Source organism: Harpia harpyja, chromosome 10, assembly GCF_026419915.1.
Source record: "Harpia harpyja isolate bHarHar1 chromosome 10, bHarHar1 primary haplotype, whole genome shotgun sequence".
Lineage (NCBI taxonomy): Eukaryota > Metazoa > Chordata > Aves > Accipitriformes > Accipitridae > Harpia > Harpia harpyja.
In genome coordinates this window covers 28,286,664-28,310,087 of record NC_068949.1, presented here as the reverse complement: position 1 = coordinate 28,310,087, position 23,424 = coordinate 28,286,664, and the positions used below count along the sequence as shown (strand labels likewise).

General features: G+C 37.2%; 1 protein-coding gene across 1 annotated transcript in view; it reads right to left on the bottom strand.

Moving 5' to 3' along the window:
- Nucleotides 1-8,622: 8,622 nt before the first annotated feature.
- The window catches only part of MYOF (myoferlin), a 72,851-nt gene continuing 58,049 nt past the window's right edge, over nucleotides 8,623-23,424 (bottom strand). The window contains exons 39-54 of the mRNA XM_052799347.1: nucleotides 21,002-21,013; nucleotides 19,571-19,669; nucleotides 18,786-18,911; nucleotides 17,867-18,022; nucleotides 17,662-17,753; nucleotides 16,142-16,312; nucleotides 15,456-15,604; nucleotides 15,091-15,230; nucleotides 14,039-14,127; nucleotides 13,858-13,953; nucleotides 13,093-13,234; nucleotides 12,677-12,776; nucleotides 11,621-11,814; nucleotides 10,478-10,587; nucleotides 9,987-10,134; nucleotides 8,623-9,512 (exon numbers count right to left, since the gene is read on the bottom strand). Coding sequence (XP_052655307.1) covers nucleotides 9,477-9,512; nucleotides 9,987-10,134; nucleotides 10,478-10,587; nucleotides 11,621-11,814; nucleotides 12,677-12,776; nucleotides 13,093-13,234; nucleotides 13,858-13,953; nucleotides 14,039-14,127; nucleotides 15,091-15,230; nucleotides 15,456-15,604; nucleotides 16,142-16,312; nucleotides 17,662-17,753; nucleotides 17,867-18,022; nucleotides 18,786-18,911; nucleotides 19,571-19,669; nucleotides 21,002-21,013 — 1,860 coding nt within the window. The 3' untranslated portion in view covers nucleotides 8,623-9,476. The remainder of the gene's footprint in view (nucleotides 9,513-9,986; nucleotides 10,135-10,477; nucleotides 10,588-11,620; nucleotides 11,815-12,676; nucleotides 12,777-13,092; nucleotides 13,235-13,857; nucleotides 13,954-14,038; nucleotides 14,128-15,090; nucleotides 15,231-15,455; nucleotides 15,605-16,141; nucleotides 16,313-17,661; nucleotides 17,754-17,866; nucleotides 18,023-18,785; nucleotides 18,912-19,570; nucleotides 19,670-21,001; nucleotides 21,014-23,424) is intronic.

Below are 23,424 nucleotides of genomic sequence, written 5' to 3'. Positions count from 1 at the left end.
GTTACATTTATGAGAAACTTGGTGTGCTGTGATCTTTCTTGTTTAACAGTCGTGGATGAGTAATGTAGATTTTTGGAAAAAAAGATTTTTGAGAAAGAGTCCTTTGATGGACCTGTTGGAGCGGGTCCAGAGGAGGGCCACAAAAATGATCAGAGGGATGGAACACCTCTCCTATGAGGAAAGGCTGAGAGAGTTGGGGTTGTTCAGCCTGGAGTAGAGAAGGCTCTGTGAAGACCTTATTGCAGCCTTTCAGTACTTAAAGGGGGCTTATAAGAAAGATGGGGACAAACTTTTTAGTACGGCATGTAGCGATAGGATAAGGGGTAATGGTTTTGAACTAAAAGAGAGTAGATTCAGAATAGATAAAAGGAAGAATTTTTTTATGATGAGGGTGGTAAAACACTGTAACAGGTTCCCCGGAGAGGTGGTAGATGCCCCATCCCTGGAAACATTCAAGGTCAGGCTGGACGGGGCTCTGAGCAGCCTGATGTAGCTGAATATGTCCCTGCTCATTGTAGAGGGGTTAGACTAGATGACTTTTAAAGGTCCCTTCCAGCCCAAACTATTCTATGATTCTATGATAGCAGTCCACAGAAGCAGTCATGTTCACTGAATAATGTTATTCTCACCAGATCACTGCTTTCCAGTGGTTTGTTTGTGTTTTTTTTCTCCAGGAACATAAATCATTGGTGTTTTTCCTAATGTATCTTCTTACTGGCATCACAAAGCATGAAAATTCTGTAAAGCCACATTATTACAAGGCAGTGGCTCATATGGTATAATTCAATATACTGCTAATTTTTGTCTCCTCTTCTTTTGGTTCCTTCCCTGTTACTCATTCTCTTGCAAGATGAAAGACATTTACAAATAGCTCATGAAAAATGCTGACTTGTTAAGACTACAGTTCACCAAGGTCTCTGGAGTTTGTGTCTTCATGTTAGCTCTTGGCTTTCACATCAGAGTTCATTCTATGGTGTTGCATCTGCCAGCTATTTCCATATGGTTTTTCACTATTGTCTTATGACTGGAGTAGTACAGGATGTGTTAGAGTAGACCAGTTCATGATATTCTTATTAGTGTTTCATCTCATTCTCATAAGGTCTAGGTGATTTTGTGGTTAAAATTACAGTAACTTGTTTAATCCTTGTGAGTGTTAATGTGAATCAGATCTTTTATATACATACCATTGATAATTTGTAGTCCTGCTTTAATCCTGGGACATACTCATGAACAGTGAAAAAAATTTAATAATAAAAGAAAGGACTAGGACTTAAATTAGTAGCTAATTCACCTGGCCTTGCCTCTGTGAATTAATAGAAACAGTTTCTACCTTGTGCAAGGCTTTGAGTAGCTTATTTGGTTAGAGCCACCAGTAGAGAGACCACTTCTGATTCAGATAAGCAGGGTTAAATGTAATTACTTCATTATGCCTAAGAAGAAAACATCAGCTCATTGAGCTTGAAACTTCAGTTGAGGTGTTGTGGGTTTGTTCATCTTTTTCAGATACAGGGACAAGGGTCTATTACAGCCTGGCCTGTATTCCTGAGAGCTTGTAACAGCTGCAGCACTGCATAGGGCTTGTAGGTTCCTCCGCCCAATTTAGATGTAGCTACTGCTACCACAGGCAATTCTGGTAGCTTTCTGCAGCTTTTCATTGAAACTGCTCTTCACGGTAAAACCAACAACCATGCTGTTTTCACAGATGGGCAATGGATTTTTTTCTTTACCCCTTTTTAATTGCTTTCACACCAAATTTTCATAGCAATTTTTTTTTCATTGCATTCAGATAAAAAAAAAAAAATTGGAGGTGAAATTTGGTATTTCCAGTTTCCAAACTGGAAACTCAGCTTTTGAACCAGTAGTGACATGCAGCAGTGGATGTGTATAATATAGGTGAAGTTTTATGGATCAGGTGGCCACATGCTGAACAATTGCTGTGGGAAGGTGTTTCGGAGGTGCATCAGCATCTGTACTGTGTGAGCTTTGCAAAGGTAAGACTGATCTGGAGGCTGGCTGAATTGAAGACGTTTCCCCATATGCTCCAATGGGACAAAGGGACGGAGAGTAGATCAGCCGTTAGAACTGATGCTAACAGCAGAACTCTCCCATGATTTGGCAGGCTTGCCAGGCTTTTGCTGTGCAAGATGGATTTGTGGTTCCAGCCAATTTTCTTCCCTCTTTACTGCCCTGAGTCCACAAGTTTGTTTTCAGGGTCTTTTGCTAGTTTGGGAGCAGGGGAGGTACAGTTCTCTTTCATTGCTTTGGGGGATTTCCATTCAATTTTCCTTTAATTTGCTCCTCCCTGTTAATCGCATAAGAGAAGCTTAGAGTGTTAAGGGAACAGATAATTCTTGGTCCATATATATGAGCAAGAAGAATTCAGATTTGCATGAAAATAGCTATCCTCAGGTTAGACCTTTACATTTGGAAATAAGCTCTTTTCAGGTCTATTTTCCCTCCATTGTTATGTGTTTTATTTAATGTGAATGGTGGATGTTTGGGGAGGGATAGAGGTTTGTTTGACTATTCAGATTCATTGGCAGGGTTTAAGTTGGCACAGCATGGATCAGAGCAAGATGAGGGGAGACATCTGATTTCTAATTAAAAACACACGCACATACACTTGTGCAATTGAAGTAAAAGTAAATCCTTTCTCAGAGCTGATTGCTTCTACCTGTCTACTTTTTTAGTATGTTTAAACTCGCAGCACAGTGGGACCATCCCATTTTGTTTCGGGATTTTTTAAAGCAAGAAACAGAGCCAAAAACTTGAATAGTTCCCCAATAACAGAGCCCCTCTATGGCAACACCAGATGAAGATCTTGCTAGGTGTTCGGTTCCTTTCTTTCTTGCATAAATACTTGTCTCAGTCTTTTTTTTTCTTCTTTCTTAATATTCTAACAGTAGCAGTTATATATAGTGCATATACAGTGCAGGCTTTTGCATGAGGGCAGATGGGATTATGTGGTAGAATGTGTGTATTTTGGGCTAGACTGATCTGATGTGGGCAGCATCAGTTTTAAAAGTTTAACTGGTTGCCTCCGACTCCAAAATGGGAACTCTCTAGCTTTGAAAAAAGCCCACTGAAGCCGATCTCGTTTGCCAGGCTAGCGAGTGCCAGAGGTCCAGAGCAGGAGCTCGCCGCTGCAGTCCCGGAGGTGCCGAGGCCACAAGTAGCCTTTGGAGGCCAGTGTGTGTTTCTTGCACCGGAGAAGTAAGGGCATAAGGCTGAAGTGAAGGCGCTAATTAACTGTGCTATCAGTTCTCAGCCAGATAGCGAACCAAACAAAACATTTGTTAACTATGTTAATTAAAACAAAGGCTTCATGTATCCGGGAGTAAAAGCAGAGCAGATTCATATACAAAATACTTCTGTGAAGTTTCTCCCCTTGAAATCAGGGAAAGGAGTGTTAGGAAATCTGGAATTTTGCTGCAGAAGCCTGATCCTTTTCTCCAAGATAGTGATGTCTAACGTTTTACTACCAACTGGAGCTTTCATTGTTTTAGCAAATGCTAATTTATGTCTCTTACATTTAGAGTAAGTGTTGGGCTTCTTAAAGAATCCTTTATCTCAACTGATAAGTTGTCATGTTTGCAATGTCCATCGTCATTTTTGGTACATGTGTGGACTGGTGGCTGAGTACTTTTTTGTTGCTTTATTTTTTTAATTGTATTTTTATTTATTTTCCCTATTATATTTGTCCTCCTGTGAGCAAATAAATTCTTCTGAAGGTCATTCCTGTGCAGTTGATGTGTTCTTGTCTCCCTGAGTCTGCCTGCAGTCCTGAAACAGTCTTCGGGGAAAGGAACTTGCTGACGACTCAGTTTGAGAATATTTTGTTTGATGACTACATCAACTTAAGATACTCTTCTTAAGGCCATAACCCATGATTTCTTTCAATACACCATAGTACTATGATTTGAAGCAAATAAGAGAATAGTCCCACACTAAAAAAATTCAGAAAGGGTGTAGGAAGAGGTTGGTGGTGGTTCCTTCTGTTCAAAGTCTGATTTTGTTTGTCGAGGGCATGGTAGTGAATAGGAATAAATATCTAAAGTTAGTAATGCCACCAATGCCAATGTGTTATGAAGTCATGGCCCCATTGGAATGGTGACTCTGAAGCTGGTCTGTGATCTTTGGAGATCACTGCTTCATGGTATTTTATCTGATAACCTGAGTAGGAAGGAGTATGCACTCCAGGCTGGAAAACTTTGGAATTCTGCAGGGGAGGGCATCTCTCACAGCTGAGTGTATAATCCTGCTCCCAGTTGCACAGTGCTGTCTGTGAGTGGAATACCATTCTGGGGATTCCTGCCAGTGAGCATGGGATGAGGTGAAGTATAACAACTAGTGTATTTTGTAATGCTGTCCTAATATGTAAATGCAGGGAGGTATTACAGCTTTTCTTTGTTCTTATTAAACCAAATAATATGGTCTGCCAGTGTGTTCCAACAGTTGTCTAAAATCTGCACTAAAATGTCTTCTTTAACCTTTTGTAAATTTTTTGCCTTTTAGTTTGAAGGTTTTGAGGGGGAAGAAGGAGACTTCATGTGCACGTGCATGGTTTTAATATAGTCCCTGAAGAAAGGTGTCCAATTATATGTTCTGTACCTCTCTAGCTTACTTTAGATATCTGTTATTTTCTTGTTACTCTGTCACTTTCCAGGCTAGTGCTGACCTCTTAAGCTTTTCTTATACAGGAGGCCTTATCCTACCTGCTTGCTCTTGATTACTTTGATTATGAGTCCGCATTTGAAATTTTATTCATTTATAATGTGCCTTTTTTGAGACCTGTAACAAAATCAAATATGAAGTTTGAACATTAAGAGGATTATGACCGATACAACACTGTAACATATTCTGGTTTATTCATTGTTCCCTCTTTGATGATGCCTCTAACTTTATTAGTTTTCCTAATTGCTGTTTCATATTGCGCTGCTCTCAATGGCAGACCCAATAGAGGACAGAACTGTGTAAAGAGGTACTGATGGAGTTCAGGTGCTCAGGTGCAAATCTGTAACTGTTCCATTACTGCCTCACAGCAGTTGCACTTAAGGCTTATATAAAACTCTCCAGTCACTCCTAGTTCTGCATCTCTTCCTTCCTGGAAGTATGGGTGTCTTCTTACAGCTGAGGAGCTTAGCACCTAACCTTCGTCGTGACCAAAAGTTTCAATATCTCCGAAGGCCTGGGCTGGAGGCTGTGGGCAATCTGAGACTGCAACTGGCTGCAGTACTGAATGCCCGCACTTTCTCTTAGAAGATGGTGGTGATCATGTCTTCTGTTGTTTTACCATAATTGCTTAACAGTGACAGGAATTACACAGGAGGCTGGAAGTGCAGGTTCAGTTCACTTCTCTGCCTGAAAGGTTTAAACCAAAACCTGCTGCCTGGCTGAGCGTGCCGTTACAGGTGCAGTCAGTGTTGGTGGGGACGCTCCAGCACTGCTGTTGTGGTAGCAGCACTGTTGCAGAAGGGAATGGAGGGAAGGTCTGCAGATCCTACGTGGATGCTGGCACCCTGCTGCAGCCCCGAGCAACGAGGTGTAAGGCATGCACTTAGGCTTGCACATGCTGTAGGCTCATTGTCTCTCACTGACCATCTCTGGGTAGCTCCCCTAAAGGAATTCCGCGAGCGCCTCTCTCTGTGCTGGCGCTCGTGGATCCCTTTGAGGTGGTTGGCAGTCCCACTGCTCCATTCAGGGTGTCTGCGTACCTCTTGCTGCGTTCTGACTGCCCCAGTGCTTTTTGCTGCTGGTCCTGACATCTTGTAGGTCTGGGAGAGGAACAGAACTGCCCTGGAGTCTTTCATAAGCAGTTATAATGCATTCAGAGTTTTTTGGTGGCTTCAGGGAAGTATGTTTTTTCTCTACTGTGTTCCTCATCTTGCACTTGTCAATGGATTTCAGCTCTTAGCCACAGCAAAGGTTACAAAGGAGACAAACTTTTTCAGTGAGTAGCTTTGTGGTCAGAGCACGGTCAGACTCAACAGACATACTGTGTGTTCCTGTTTCTTTTCTGCGTATGAATTTTTGAAGAGCTTTCTAGTTTTCCTTCTTTAGAGAATTGTTTTTCTAATTCAGGTCCCTGTCTGTATACATGACACACACAACTGAGCAGTGGACAGTACTGTGTAAAAAGCTGAGTGCTATTTACTAGCTGAGCTAGCATTGACACAAGATTCACCACCGAATGCTGCCATCTCACTCTTTGGCACTGCTTTCAAGTGGCTAAATAGATACTTCGGCATCTAGCGGCATGAAGTGGAAATCCTACTTACGCAACAGCATTGAAGGCAGCGGGGACCCGGCTTGGAGTCACTTTCTGTTTGTATGTAATAGGCAGGTGCCAAAGGCACTTACAGCTGTGCTTTCCAAATACACTTAGAAACAATGGACTTTGATGGGACTGTGTTAACTACTGAATATATCTTGTTGTTCATCTCCATATGTGAGATGTATTTAGGATAGAAATAAAACAGAAGTATTGGAAGGACTTTGTGAACACATGAGACTTGGGATGTCATCTTGTGGCTGTTCAAAGAAATGCAAGAGCAGCTTGTAGGTCTTGATGAGTTTACTGCCTCTATTTTACAGTGAGCTGGTTTAGGTGCAAATATTTCTTCTTGAGCTGCATGATGAATCTTTCTTGTACGATCTGTCTAGTTGTAAAGTACATGACAGTAGCTGTTAACCTCCTTACAGCCCATTCCAGGAGTCAGGGTTTGAGGTGACTACAGCAAGCAACCAATAGGAAGTCACATGCTGCTTGGATACCCAAGTGTCTCAAAGAGCGCAGCTGCTGTTGTTTGAAATTACATGATGTCAGAGGCAGAAGGACTCAGACATACTGCTGGCAAGTCACATACTGCTGGTATTTAGCCATTTTTTGTTAAAAGCACTTTCTGTTTAGCTTTAGCCTTTCCCTGGCTGTTTCAGCCGGCTAGCATCTCATGTTTGAATGACATGCCAGTGCAGAGGAGGTAGCTTCATCAAACATACTCTTTTCCCAGAACAGAGAATTCATGTTAGACCCAGATCTTTTCTGTGAAGCACAGAGTCTGTGTCCTGGGGACTTAGTGACAGGCGTGCAGCTGAACTGGCCCCATCAGGGTGAGCCAAAATATTTGTCAGCTTATTAGTTTAGGCAAAGCAAACTCATAGGAGGAGGAATTCCTGGGGTTAAGTAATTTCCTGTTATCACTCTTCATTGTATCGGGCACATCTACGTTCTGCCCTTTTTTCTCTGGCCTCAAAGGATGTTTACCTCAGTTGCTGGCAACTGGAGCAGTGCAGAGCTGTCCTGGCCAAAGTGAACATCCCAGCAGTCAGTGCAGAGCAAGAGCAGCATAAAGTTGTTCCCTCCACAGGGCTATATCTTTGCTAACTGTTTGAACTAGGCAAAAAAAAGCTATTGTGTGTTGGAGTCAGGCACAGCAGCTACACCAGGGATTGCAGATTTGACCAGTATTGTATGTAAATATTAATGATCACATTTGCTTTCTTGTGAACATGTATTTTCTTTTGTTTGTTGCTGAAGCAGGCTGGGAGACAGAAGGGCTTCTCGGACTTTTCACTTCTGTTTCTAATAGCATCGCCTAATTGTAGTGAAACTATCAAGCCTATGCATGCTTGGACAAAAAGGCATCTGGAAGAGGGTGAACTCAATGCAGAAGGGCAGTACCTGCCCCTCTTCAAATGCTAGGTGAACAGGCTTGCTCAGATCTCTACTCCATTTCATAATTCTTTTCTGGGGAATGTTCTTTCAAGTTAAATGCTTTCTAATTACAACCAACACACTTTCTTGTCTTACAATGAAAGTAAGGCTGCTGTGATTTTTACCGTCTGTCAAATTTATGGCATTCATTGAGGCAGATTTTAATAGTGGATGATCAAACATTAGCTCACACAAATTGCCAGTTATTTCTGGAGTGCTGTTTCATCATTAGTGAAGGGACAATCCATCTGGCTGGTGATTAGTTCCAGCTCTGACCTCTTGTTCATATGTCAAGATGCTTGAGAGTTTCTTAACAACCAAAAAATAGGCGTTGTTATCTTTTTGACGGGATGACTGCTGCTTGCTCCACTCTAGCCAATGGAACTTCATATTCTGGAAATTATTTCATGTAGTACTTTTACTCTAGCTTGTTCAACAGAATTAAGTCAGTATAATTTACTTATTTTGCCTGACAAGTGCATGCTTATTTTACAGTGCTGTGTTATAAGAGAGCATTAAGTATGCCAGTAAATACAATGACAGAGATTTTTCAAGACTAATTCATTCTTGCAGTTCTTTTTGTCATCTTTTTAAAGACGGCTGAAGCCTTTATCCATTCAAGAGTGTGACAATCATAAAATGCTTGTTTCAGGTTCTGCTGCAGATGTCCTACATTTCAAGCACCACAGAATGTTCAGAGAGATGCTTCTGCTTTGGCCCTCCATAAAAGTCCGGTGGAATCCCAGACTATAACCTGATTTTTTAGTGCAGATTATATTTTACTGTGCCTAGGGACCAGGAGACTGAGCATGTGCAGATCAGATTTCAAACAAGGGTTGAATCTGGGTTGTGTATCCTCTTAAGTTTTCATTCAAGATAATCTCTAAATATAAGGAGTATAGTGAAACTATTAAACAAATTTCATTTCTTTATTAATTTCCTGATTAACGAAGAAATTCTTTAGAACTTTATGCAGAAGTGTTTCCTTATTCTTTACTGTAAAGATAACAGTAAAATACCTTAAACTCCAGATTTGTGGCATTACCTCTGACAGACACTATACAATACCCTAATGCATTGTAGTTTTGCAATAGATGAAGAAAACTGGAAACTTGCATCTTACTTGTGGATAAGTTTATTTAAACATTTGTAAATTATACTAAGTAAACAGTATATTATTTATTTCTACGTGCATGCAGTTGTTGTCAAGATACATATATAGCATTATCAAGTCTACAGTGCAGTAACTAAGAATTTTAAGCAGCATGATGCTGACAACTTTTCTAGAACCAACGTCTGACCCTTCTTTGATTGCACTGTGAGGTTTCTTTCGTATACATAATCATAAGTAGTGCTTGTTTTTCATTAAGTTAAAATGCAAAGTTTCAAAGTGTGCCCAATAGAAAGGAATTCTTAAAAGGAAGTATCCATTAAAAAACAGAGACAGCAATAGCAGGCAGCCTCCTGAGTGATTTTTATGAAAAATCTAGTTTAAAAGCAAGCAAGTCAGAACTTTACCATGTGTAGATACTACTGAAGTAAAAAAAATGTACATGAAACATGAGGGAGTTTATCCTTTGTTTTTTAAAAACACCTGTCATGACCTCTTGAACCTTGGCTAACCTTGGTTAACTTCTTACTTATCTATTTTACAGTTCCAAATACTAGCAGATAAAGAGGATGGAGAGCCTTGCTGAATTTGGTCCACAGCCTGAGGCGAACCCTCATTACTATTTGAAAAGATGAGGTAAAAAACTCTTCTTTAAATTGGTTTCACGATCTTCATTGACAAATAGTTCTGTTGGGGGAGGAAGGAAGAAACAATAGAGGTAAAAAGATGTACACAAAATACTTCAGTGTAGTTTTGTAAAAGACATTTAAGGTATTAAAATGGATCAGAATGTATTAGAGGGTATGGTAATTTCAGTTAAAATACAGTAAAAATGAGTAAGATATTTCAGATTAAAGTAGACTGAAATCCAGACTCTAGACCATCTATTAACTATTTTTGTGTGCGTTATTAACACTAAGAAGGCACTCATTTGCTCCATTGTTAGTTAATAGGTTAGTTTTAACATAAATTTTAATTGTTTCTCAATAAAAATCAGTTGAAATTGTTTATGGCTATAAGGATATAATCCCTATCTCCCTGCTAAAACTGAGTTGATAGAATCTCTTTTCAGAGTAAGGAGTGATACACTCCTCTTGATGACTTACATACAAGCTAGCTTCATACCACAGCTGAAGAACAGTAACAATTAAAAATTCTTACCGGCAATGAATAGAGGAGTACTGCTACAAACAAGAGTAAAATCAGCAAGATGATAAGGCCTATAAAGAGCCATTTAAACCTGCGCCACACAATAAATTTCATTGTCTTGCAGGGATTTGTAAACCAAAGGAAGGAAGTATCTGGTCGGCTGCATTTTGAAAGAAACAAATATTACTCATACTATAAAAACAGGGAATACTTAAGCATGAGAGTATAACACATTAAACCACTCTGGTTTGGAGGTTGAAGAAAACACGGATAGTTTTGTAATATAAGATAGCAGTTTCAGTAAATGTGTGCCATTAATACTGAAACCACCTTGCATTTTATCCTAATGCTTGCAGATGGAAACAAGACGGGCTTTTATAAATGAAGTTTTGCAAAGGATAATTGATGTCTAATAGATCCTTCAGTGCATGTGGATTTTGTCAAGAACATCATAGTAGCAGATACTATATATTTCTGAAGCTAGTGAGAGAAAAATATCTTACTTTGGTAGATCTAGTTTGGGGTTCATGTTAGGTTCATCTCTTCCTTTACCAGCTGGCCTTTCCTCAGCTTCTTTTTCATTGACAACTTCCAACGTCATTTCAACTTTACCCTTCAGAAAACATGTGGCATGAGGCAAGCGTCTTATTGAAACAGCACTAATTGTACTTGCTTGGTACTTACACAGCAGAGTCTGGGATCAGCTCATTTTGTGCATCTGTCTGTTTTCCATTTCCTTCTCAAAATACACTTATTTCTGCACTATGACAGTGTCACAACACAGTATCAGAGAATGACAAATAGAAAAAAAAAATCATAGTACATAAAATGGTTCTGCTAATTCATTTGTAGTTCTAGTTTTAATCTATACATTGTTTTTTTCTGATTTAGTAAAACAAAACCAGTTCTTCTTTCAGGAGCAAAACAAAAACAATTCTTTTCTTTCAAGAACAACCCAAGGACTGCATCTTTTCCAAATGACTAAGCATCTCATTTTTTATACTGCTGTGGCTGATGGATGTTTCTGAATATTTTTCTTCATTTATTAAATTCTAATAATAAAGTTTAAAGGGAAAAATATTAGAAAGAAGACACAGACACACTTGAACGGCTTAATATTCTAGCAAATGATAAATATGCATTTATGTTCTTCATAGGACAGGTTAAAATGCTTTAGGTCTTCTGATTGCCCTCATAATCACAAAACTAGTCTGGGTTCTCAGTATATAAATTATATTTGCTGTGTACAAAAATGCTTTGGATTTAAACTTCTTTGTTTAGTCTTTAATGCATTTAGGATGTCTCGTGTTTCTCCTCAGCAATAACGTGATAAATGCATTCACACAATAACTCTGTTGGCTGCTTTGGTGAGATAACATGACTCAACCTGGCACCAGAGTCCTTCAAGTTAAACAGAGTTAAAAACAAAATAAACAAATGTAAGTATTAAACTCATACTTTAAAACAAAAAAATTGTTGATGGAGCAAAATTCCTGAACTTGTGCATGGAATGTTCTATTTATTCCTCCTCTGTCTATCCACTGAAAGCTAACACCTAAGTGGGGGACTCTTTACAGTCTTTCTTCAAAATTTGAAAAGCAAGATGAGCATGTTTTAAGTACTTTTTAATGAGGTAATAATCATACCGCTAAAATACGGGAGCCATCCTTTTCAACATAACATGGCCACCATCCTTTCATGGATTTCTGTTCAAAGAGAGAGGCGGTCCTGGGAGCCTTCTGAGAACTGTCTGCCTTGTATTCTGGAATCATGTCTATATTGCACTTCTCTGGAACTTTTGCTGGAATGATTGTTTTATGTAAATCAAGTTCCACAAAGCCTAGGAGATGGGTAAAAAAAACCACTGCATGACACAACCAACCATACAGCATAGTGGTTCAACATCAACCTTTCCTACCTCTAAACATGTTATACAGGAAAAAGACTCAACATACACATTACATTCTTGTTTGTCTAAGGATGTTGTGAGGCAGGGAAGTAGGACACATCAGGCTGTGTTTAAGCCCATCTTGCTGGTGTTGATAAACTGGACTTAGCAAGCTCTACTCCCCTTTTTTTAATGCAAGATCACTTGATTTTTAATAGAGGTTTTTTTCCCCACACACCTAAACAAAAGATAACCAAATACAGCAATGTAATACAAATGTAATTTCTGATAGTTAAATGCATGATTTAGCTAACTTTAATGATGGTTATAAATAATTTGCTAAAGACTTTGGAGCTGTCTTAATACAGGGCAGAGAATCTTCTGCAGAGCAATATCTCTACAAAAAGTAGGGATTAATAATGGTGTGAAGTACAATTAATAATGGTGCTTAACCTAAATTAGAGCCTTGTGTAAATACTCTTACTTAGAATTGAAGTACTCTTGTTTTAAGTAATTTTACTTAAAGAAAGAAGCAAAGTAAGTTTTTTCATGCACATTATCATTTCATGCACTTTGTGATAGGGCTTACCTGAATGAAAGGTATCTTGGTTTACCTGCAAGTAGGCCTTTACTGAGTGAATACTCACTCATTCACTCATGAGCACAAGTAACTCTGTACTGTGTGGGAAAGCAGGAGTGTATTTGCATGCTCAGTGGCTCACTTTGTAAACACAATCCTTATGCAATAATTTAAAATTGTTTATTTTTATCTCTTACTTTGAGACAACAATAATTCTTTTCTTAGAAGTCTTACCCAGATAGTCATCCAAGGAGAACTTGTCATTATCCCATATTTGAATGATGAGTTTGGGTGGTATTCTGAATTCTGTCTTGTCAAGACTCCAAAAATGTTCCTAAAATTTTAAAAAGCAAAACCCAGGCACCTTTTTAAAACTACTTATGAAAATTCAAAGCTCTGGTCTGTTAGTACTTGTGAATTCTGGGGTTGGTGGAAGTACTAAGGATCTAATCTTGCCCTTGCTAAGAGGAGATCCTGTAGGTGCCAGTCTGTTGTTCCTGGCTCAAAGGCAAAATTGAATCTGTTCACAATAGCAGTTTGAGAAAAGTATGCAGAACGGAGCCAGACTGTCTCCTTCAATATGTAGGTACAAAATGATCAGACTAATTACGATCTGTATTCTAAGTATTGAAATCTTTAGAAATACTTACCTTTTTGGAAACTGCACAGAGTTGCTCTGCTGGGAGATAGTCAAAAGGAAAAACAAATCTCCAATTAAAGTTCCCTTCACCATCCAATGATCGGTAGTGAACATCAGTTTTCTGCTTATTTTCTTCATTACCAGGCATCCAACTGAAAAAAGAGAGAGATGTGTCTGGTGTTTGCAGTGGGACTACACTGGTGCTTGTTTGTACTGTAACCATGTCATTAAGTGGTTGCAAACAAGCTGTAAGAGTTGCTCACAGAGGGCTGGAGGGTCTTTCACACCCTTTCTCAGTTCGGTTCCAATTTGGCACTGTAAATAGCAACATCTGAACTGAACTTCTGATCTGCTAAGACCAGTACTGTATCAATCAGTGGTGAGTTGCTGGCAGGGCTTTTTTATTTCTTTTTTAGAAGAAATTGGATCAATAGCCTAGTAGTATATTTCTCTGATTTCTGTTGAATTTTTTACATTAAGACTAGGAAATGTAAAAAGTAAGAATCCAGGTTATGCAGCACCAAAGCTAACTCACTGTCTTTTCAGTTGCTTCCCATCTCAAGAGATGAAGTTCTAGGATCTTTCACTGCACATTAACTGGTCATGCTTTGTCTCATAATACTTCTGTATTTCTCTGAGGTTAGCACTATTTCAGAGGCTGTAGCGTGCATTGACTTGGCTGAACCAAATCATCTTTGGAACCCATGATCTAGGCCTTCCCAGGACATTCTGAACGTCATTCATTTTTAAGAGTTACATGACAAGGTGCTCCTACCCCTTCACGTAAATGTCACTCATTTCTTCCCCTGTGATGCTCTTTTCATCCAGAAGGACATCTTTGGTGTTCCAGACAATCACGCGCAAGATATACCTAAGAGAGAAGATGTTTGGGGAAAGAGAATTGAATTGCCTTTGTCAGGGCTGCCAGATAATGCATAGTATATATGGATACTCACTTCTTGGCTTTTCGGGGAGTGATGTTGAAGGGAGGGCCTGGTGGTCCTAGACTTTTGGGGAAAACATCAACCCACATCTGGAGCTTTCCCTGTAGCAGTGGAGAAGATGGATGAGGGTTGTTTGTTGCATACAGATTTATCATGGTAATTCCATGGAACTGCTTATTGACATGCTTAGTACTAATTTTAGCCACAGAGCACAGCTCACATGTTATCAATGTCAGAACTACAGACTTCAGATAGGAGCAAGCCCAATTCCTATAAGCTTCAAATTAACAATGCCAAGAATTCAGAAGATGGTAGGGATGCTAATTCCTACTGAATTCAGTGCAAGTTAGGTGCCTAAATAGTTCTCATTCTGTAAGTCCAAGTTTCTGTTCTCTCAGAGGTGGTATTAAGTACAGTGTCATACATGTGGCTGATAGTTTGCATCTGATGGCCTACCCAGTGCAGATGATCAGTCCCCTTAAGTAGACTCTGAAGTAAGGCAACCACTGCAGATTTTATATTCTATTTCAAATGCAAGCCCCTTTATTTTGCAGGTAAGTTTTCTGGTTGCTGCAGAAACTTTCTTAAAAAACAACCACTGGTGAGTTAGTAAATGCTAGAGAACAAATGTTAGCCATTGTTCCTCTCTTAACAGAGAGGTCCAATGTAAGACTTTGTGTTTAAACTAGCACCTCTGGACCTTGTAGAGAAATGACAAGTTTGGTCTCATTTGTTGAATTTAGACAGGAACCTCTTGAGCCAGGCTGTCTCCTTTATTGTTGGTGAGGTATTAAACACATATTCCAGTTTATTTCAGTAACAAAGTAATAAATAAATCTTTCCTGATTTCCACTCTGTCAGTGTTTAAGGTGTCATTTGGGGGCCTTAATGGCAAAACGTAACTGCATTTTGTTATGTTTCTAGACTAACCTGCTTTAGTTTCTCAGCCAAGTAATATTAATTTGTAGCCCTCTTGCCCCTGAGTGATACCACTCTGTCGATATAAATGCAGGAATGCTCCATTTCTGCATTCAAGAAACCAGAAGTAAACCGGTTCATAGTACCTGGGAGATGTTGGGCTGGAAGGTGCTGTATAAGGTCCTCGTCTCCACATGTTCAGGTACCAAACCCTGGGTTCTGAGGATATGAAGGGCTAGCCGTTCTTCACCTGGACCAAGATGCTGATGCAAAATTTTGTTAGCTTCTGAAATGAAAGAAATGGAAAAAGTACAGGGGCTCATGAACTAGAATTTGCATTTGAACTTTAAAAAAAATTTAAAACCAGATATTTAAAATTTAGCTGAAAACTGTGCTCAACATTAAAAAAATCAAAGATTTTTTTTCTAATTTTCCATAAATAACTGAGAAGTTTTATACTTGTATCAATATGAATTTAAGACAGAAATATAAAATAAATTAACAAGCTCACCAGCTTCCTCCAAAGTATAGTCTCGTCCCCCGTAGTTAATCTTTCTGCCATTCTCAGAGAGGACAGGAGGAGCATAGCCTTTAAACCTGGCTACATTTTGCAATAACTGAGTTGGTTTTAGTTGATCACGCCAGGTATTCACACCTGAACTTTTAGGAAAGCAACAGAAACACATCCTAAAATTATTCAGCATTCAGGGCATTTACATGTCATGTAACATAAATTTATTAAACTAATTCAGAAAGGGCAGCGCTGTAACTGCCTAGATTGAGGCCACTTCAGTTTGATACAGTGACATAATTTTGTAGCAGCTGAATTACCTTCCAAGACAGAGTACTTTTTTCTTTACATATCAAAATAATTTACGCTAACAGATGTTTTCATATTTATTTCCACGAGTAGGTCAGAAAATTCTATTAAGTGTGTGTTCTCTGAATAGAAATAACACACATTACCATATAAAGAGAATATTAAAATGTTTGACATCATGGTTTTCAGTCAAGGCTCTTCCGAGGACTTTGCAGCTTAACTTGGAATTCAGATGATAGAGTGAGCACAACAAACACCCATGAGAAGCCATAGCATTGTTGTTTAACCATAAAATTAAGATGCAGGAAGCCCAGATTTTTTAGAGACTGGGTACTAGATCTTACAGATAAAATTTTTCAATAGACAAAATGACTTACATGCAATACTGCTGTGGGATGCCACAGTGAGATCCATAACGAGAAAGGAATCTGTTCTCGAGATCAATTATAGTTTCACCCACTTTTTCATCACGAGTCAATGTGTCATAGTCATAGACTGAAATTTTCAGATCCTTTTCTTGAGGCAAGAAGCAGCTGAGTTCATACATTCTAAACATAAAAACGTCCAGTTAACGCTATTGCTCTTTTGAGCAATACTTTTTATTTTTGAACTTAAAAAACCCCACTTTTTACTTTATTTTTGATCAATAACCTTTACAAGATACTAAAAGGATGCTTTCAATGCTGATAAATCTAGCAGTAGTTACCACTCGTGCTCCAATTTCTATTTGTGCTTACTAATAATTCCGTTCGTACTCCTATGGATAGTATATCCTTCCTTTCTGCGCAATGTATTAGTTAGATGTGTTCTGTGCAGCAGCTTGAATTGGGACTGAGAAAGAAATTAGTGTGGCTCTGCCAGCCACTCTGTAAAAAGGATGGTTGTTCAATCCATAGTTTATGATTAGAAATTTTTCATTTTTTTTACCACAATACAAACACAGTTGGAGTCTTAAAAGATATGGTCCAAATGTTTAGCTTCTGTGACTAGAAGGGATTATTCTGTCATCTAGTTGTCCTACACAAAACAGACTGTAGAGTTTTCTCAAATTAATTCTCTGAATTTACTTTCCAGATAAGCAGCCTCATGGTTTCTACTGCTGCTGAATCCATTACCCTTGAGGTAAAATATTCCATGGTTAATTATTCTCTGCATCTTTTTTGTTTGTTTGTTTTATTTCTAGTCTAACTTTTAAACTTTGACTTCCAGAATCATTCTGGAAAAACTTGGTATTTTGAAGGTACTTTTACCTGTAATCAAGTCTCTTTGCTGTCTATTTCTTTGCATAATCTGAACAATTGAAATCCTGTAGCACATCACTGCAAAGTATGCTTTCCAAACTCTTTATGATCCTTCTAGTCCTCCTCTCCTAACTTTCTAATTTATCAAAATCCTTTTCTAACACTGGACACCAAACCAGACCCAGAATTTCATTAGTAATTATAAAGATGATGCAACCTCTCCATTCCTAATTAGTATTTTTCTATTCATATATTTCAAAGATATCTTTAGCCTTTGAAGGAAAGACCAGTGTACTGGGAATATATGTTAAGCTGATTACTCATCGTGTCATCCGAGTAGTTTTCAGAGTTAAAACTTCTTCCATATTCTATAAGCATATTGTTATTCTTGTATGCGTAAGACAGGGCGGTTTTAAATATATGCATTGTTTGACTTTGTACAAATTACCCATGTGATACAGAAAATCTATAGACTAGCCGAACACCTGTGTTGTCCAATGATTTCAAAGGGAAATGCCTTATGCAACTTTACTCACAGTTAACTGTCAGTATATAACTATGAATAGAGCGCTGAATATTTCAAATAATGGTTTATCTTAAAAAATAGGAAAACATTCTAAAATATAATAAATAGAAAATACAAAAAAGTTTGTTACCTGCCAAAAATTGGGTTGAGAGTATTAGGCACATAATTATCTCTGTCTTCAATTACTTTTTTACTTAAGGATATTTTTATATAAGGATCACACTATTTAAAATAAGAAAAAAATATCGTTAAGAAATAGTTATCAAGACTAACTTTATTTAAAATATAGTACAGCAGAGTTAGCTCACAGATATTCCAAAAGCAAAAAGTCTCACCAGCCCATTATTATCCTGGGGTTGAAGCTGCAAAGCTCGAACAATATAAATTCGCACAATACACTCCTGAGGCCCACTGTCTGGTAGCTCACGGAACTGGCGAGGAGGAGCTGGAATAGTAGGATCATCAGGTAGTGCATAGATTTTAAAGGATCCCTAAAAAATAATATAAAGACTCAGTCAAGATAAATGTAGAAAAGTCACTCTGCTAGGTTTGGTTTTTTCTTATTTATCCTACACATACACACTGTTTTATATAGGAATAGCAAAATTATAGCCTGATCCACAGTCACTTAGAAGTCTTTTGTTTTACTTTAGTGGGTTTTGGACAAGACTTACTACAAAGGCAAGGTTATATCCTTAGCTGATTTAAATCAATACAGCTCTTTTGATTTCAACACAATTACTCGGTTTGCTCCAGCTGAGAATATGTAACACATACTTCATATTTGTTTCCCTCTCCAAAAGCATAATTTAATGTTTGGGTTTTTGGTTTGGTTTTTTTTTTTTTTTTTAAACGTTAACATTATTTTAATTTTTAAAAGTTATAGAGTCACGGAAATAGTACAAAATACCTTTTCCAAATTCATTCTAAAAATGTACTTCACTCAAAACATCTGCAGGTGAAAGTTAAGCCCTATTCAAGAGGTTATCAGGGAAGGTTCTGTTCCACAGGTACCAGGGAAGATACTTCTTTTAAATTAACATGCATCACATTTAGTGCGAGCAATGTGTAGCTGTACCTTCCTTGAAAAAGAAGGGCCTGTACCTAAGTAGTTACGACCATCTGTTGCTCCTATTAATGCATGCATCCATATTTAAGCTGAAAAGTTTGCATGTAGACTTACTTAAATGATAACCACTTACATACAAAAGACTGCATCTAGCATTTGGTTGTTGCCCATTATTTGAAATTTACCTTGAATTCCCCAACCACTGATGGATCATCACTGTCCTCAGATTTGCCTCTGTACAGTTTAAATGTATCACAGAAGTCTGTTAAGCTATTAAATTCAGGTACTTTTTCCAATTCACAGTCATACACCTTAAAACAAGAAAATAAAAATGGAAAATGAAAAAACTGCAGTTTAGAAATTATCATAACGTATCAGCTCCACCGTTGTAGCACTGCAAAGCATATTGTATGTTTGATGAAATATCTTAAGGAACCAAAGCATTTGGAACTATTTTTATTTTTACATCGAAGTGGAAGCAAATGCAATGTTTGGAGAACATGCTATCAAGTTCATTTAAGCCTTGTTAAAAACAGCGTAAATAGCATTTCACAAGCTTATCTTTACTTTCTTTGTTATGTGTATTAGATGAGAAATGAAAGTGGTCTGGCTTCAACTTCTAACCAACAGACAGTAAAAGTACTGATCCTCTGTGTTCATACTTTCTCAATGTGTATGTTTATTTAGGATCTGCCCGGTACCCAAAGAAGTCAAGGGTAAAATTCCATTTGACTGAAGATTATATTAAACTCTTAATACATCTCTTAATAAATGTAGTTAAGTAGAAAAGAAGCAAAGATACCTTCTTAAAACCTTCATTTCACCACATGAATTAGTAATGGCCCTTTTGCAGGCAATCATGCACAGTTAAATTTTGAAGAGCATTTAAAAAAACAAAGGGCACAGCTCTGACCAGGTTTTGGGCCTATAAACATTAAGCTATGTTAATTTATTTTATCCTGAGCAATACCTTTAAAGTGTCATATCCTTTTTTAATATACTGTCCACATTTTTCATGTTCTCCTACTGAAGCGTAAAATTTACTCCACCAATCAACAATTTCTTCTTCCTTAAAGAAAAGCAAATAAAAAAGTCTTTTATTGGGAGATAATGCCTCTTTTGTATCATGCTATACAGCAGAAACAATGAACAATTAAGCATACTAAAAGATAGTATACTCTAAAACTTATTATCAGTTTAATAATACTAAATGTTTATCTGAAAGAGAATTAGAATGTAAATATTAAGGCTAAAAAGACAGAATTTCTCTTACCCAGGTTTAAGTATCTAGTCTATAATCCAGCTGCATTGATAGTCAACAGCCAGCCATCTCTAAGCAAGCAGTTAATTACTGGTATCTAGATACCTATCTCAAAGGACTGACTTCTGGAAGTGTGTATATTTCTCTCCTCCATCTTCTGGCAGTGCAGCACAGCCTAGCTGCCTAAGTTCTAGATTATTCAAGTCAGAAGAATTGAATGTACACTTAGCCGGTGCAGTCATTATTCCAGCTGTTAAGGAAAAACACCAGCATACATGGTATTTTCATTACAGGAATTGCATGACTGTAAAAACTACAGCGAACATGTTGAAAACTTTTTCCTGAGGGATAAATAGTTTGCTTTCACCATTCCCATTTATTTCAAAACCGCTGCCATATAATAACACTGGGACAGACCTGTAACTGCTCTGACCATACATCATTCCATTAAAACCAGGGGAGATTGTCTGTCTCATGACAGAATCTTGCAGTTGGGAGTTCTACCTTAATGTTTACCAAATGCAGTTGAAAAGAAACAGCAGTGAGTCTTGCCTTCTTAAAAATAATACTTCAGTGAGCCTCATGAAACCCTAGATGCTAGCAATCTATACATCCCATTAAGACAGTATTTCTGTGGGGTTTTTTAATATTTTTATTTATTTAAGTCTGATAATCACTTTGTTCAACAAAGTGCTATTTTCTGTATTTATCCATAGGGATTGCATAATATAATTATTTGCCCCTGAAAACATACTTCGGTTGGTAATGAATAGTAGTCATTCAGTGTGAATGAAAAGAATGAATAGTATTCATTCACTGTGTAAATTTGGAAAAATCTTTAAGATTGTTTGGATTTAAAGAGAGTCTTAAAATATTACACAGATCATTAAATGTCAGGCTGGTGGTTTTGGTTTTTTTTTTTAATATCTAGGGGTTATTATTTCAGTCTTGCATATTTTTCCTAAATTTACCATTTTACAAGTTGATTGTAGGTTTTATGTCAAACATTTTCAGAGATTACTGTTCTCATCCACATGCTTAAAATGCAATTTAGGAGGCATTATTGATATACTGATTTTCAATTGGAGAGCTCATTTACAAGAAAGCAATGTGAAGATTTTTAAAAGTAGTATACATTACCTTTTCTGTAAGCTGCTCATGAGGATCAATTCATAAAAAAAGAGCAAAATAAAAACAGTGATAAGGGTATGATTTGTAGAATTTTATACAGTTAAATAGGCTTTAAAAGTTTGGGGTTTTGTATATAGTATGTATGTAAAGTAAGTTACTAACACCAATAATTTATAAATACTTTTCAAGAATATTCAGATACCATGTGTGTAACTTTTTTTTTTTTTTTTTTTTTTGTTGCTGCTGCTATCAGTATGTCCTAGATATTAAACTGGAGCATACATATAAAAGTTTTAAAAAGCAAGCTTTCAGGCCGGTAAGACATTATCACCCTGTGCTTTGTTCTTCACATAACAAAGCAAAACTGAGAGAAACTTGGGTTTTCTTATTGCAGTGTTACACTTCGGATTCTATTTATTGATTTCCACAGTAGCATCATTCCCTGCTTTCATCTGTGGTTGCAGAGAGCACTGGATCTGATTCATTTCATATGAAAGAGGTTTTTAAGAGCACTTACAAAACTGAATCTATTCCAGAGATTCTTTTCCAAACAAATTTCGCATACATAAAATTCAAGTGATTTTTTGCCCTTTTCAAATATTTACTCCTTTATAAAACAATTTGCTAATGCTCAACAGCCTTTTCCCTTTTCCTTCTACGATCATTTTTCAATTGTTTACAGGCTGTGGATTTTCAGGAGTCTGGAAAAAAATGTGAAGAATTATAAAGTTCAGTAGCAACCAGTATATGTGTCTATAGATTTATCTATATAAGTGTAATAACAATCTGCACAATCCAAAATGCTTCACCTGTTAAATCACAGATATGTTAATTATGACCCAATAGTCCATTAGAGATAGTCCATCATGCATCCCATTTGGAAGCCATGATTAGCAAGTGTGATTTTTGCTAGTGTTTATAGATCGTATCTTGTGTTCTAATTTAAAGGCATATTCCATAAATTTTTGTGCAAAGCGGAAGAAATATGCAAAACATTTTATGAATACAAGCCAAATGCATCAATAGGTCAGGACATCACTCTGGTATATCATACCCATCTACTCCCATTTCTATGCTGTAAGTAATTATCTTGCTGGGATATTCAGGTCTACTGTATTTTAGTAGTCTTGTCTAACTTCAAATCAGAAATACAGCATAATTTTTTCAGATTTCCATGGGACTGTCAGATTTTCTAAAGGCAATTGGAGTGATTTATTCTCAGAAACCATATCATTAGTGATCTGCAAAACTTAGAGGCAGAAGTCATGAGGTAATTTTGAATACTTTGCCATACTTAAATTTGACTTTGTTTAAACACTAGTTTGTAATGTTGACAACATGAAGGGTAGCTTGCATAATTATGCAATAATAACTTAAACTCCCAATTTAAAGCTTTTTCACAAAGTATACTGTGTAGAACTCTGAACCTTTCATCAAAGCATAATGTTGGAAAAGTTTAAATTAGGGTTTGTGAGTTTGGTTTTTTTTTCCCCTTGATATACCTTCAAATGTCTCTTCAAATAATGCACTTGGTAGCTTTGGGAGGAAGAGGTTAAGGAAAAAAAATAAAATCAAAACCTTAAGACCTTCTTTAAAATTCCCAAACCAAATAATGTGTCTTCAATATTTGGATATTATTGTTGCTAAAACTGGTAAGCAGGATGTGCTCACAGAATGCCAAAACACAGAATAAAATGCCATATGATAAATTTGAGATTTTGGAGTGAAATATTCATGTGGTAAACATCTTGTAACAGTTACGGTCCTTTTTTAATGTACCCAGTGACTTCACTGTATATTGTTATACATGAAGTTTTCAAGACACTAACACTGAACTATTAGCTTTTTTAACTTCTTGAAATCATGGAAAAAAACCCAAGAGATACAGTGGATCCCTAGAGTTAAGAGTTAGAATTTTATTTACTGTAGATTTATTTTATTCTCCAGAAAGTAGACTTCTAAACAAAGTTTAAATATTAATAGTGTGGTTAAATAATTCCTGTTGATTTTGGTGCTTTTAATACATAGATTCCAAATAAGCTGACACACAAAAAAAGTTTTTAATAGTTCATACATATTGTGCACACACAGCGAGACTTTCAGAAGAAGGATACCTTAATATTTGTAACTAATCATACTATACTCATGAGCATCATCTCCTCCAAAATCTCTGTGTGGAATAATTGCCAAGAGAAGTACAGCCTCATGACCACATCACATTAACATTTTTCCCCATCCGACCCCGTTCTGGTCATCTCCATGCATTAGCTCGGTACATACATACATGCACTGTTGTTGGAGAAGCCATTTTGCTGAGTGCTGTTGACATACTGCTTAAACACTGGAAATTGGAATGTAATTGATGAAATTTTGGCATTTTGCGTCCTCAGGGTTTTGTCTGCATATCACTTACATTTTCCACAGTGGTGCTT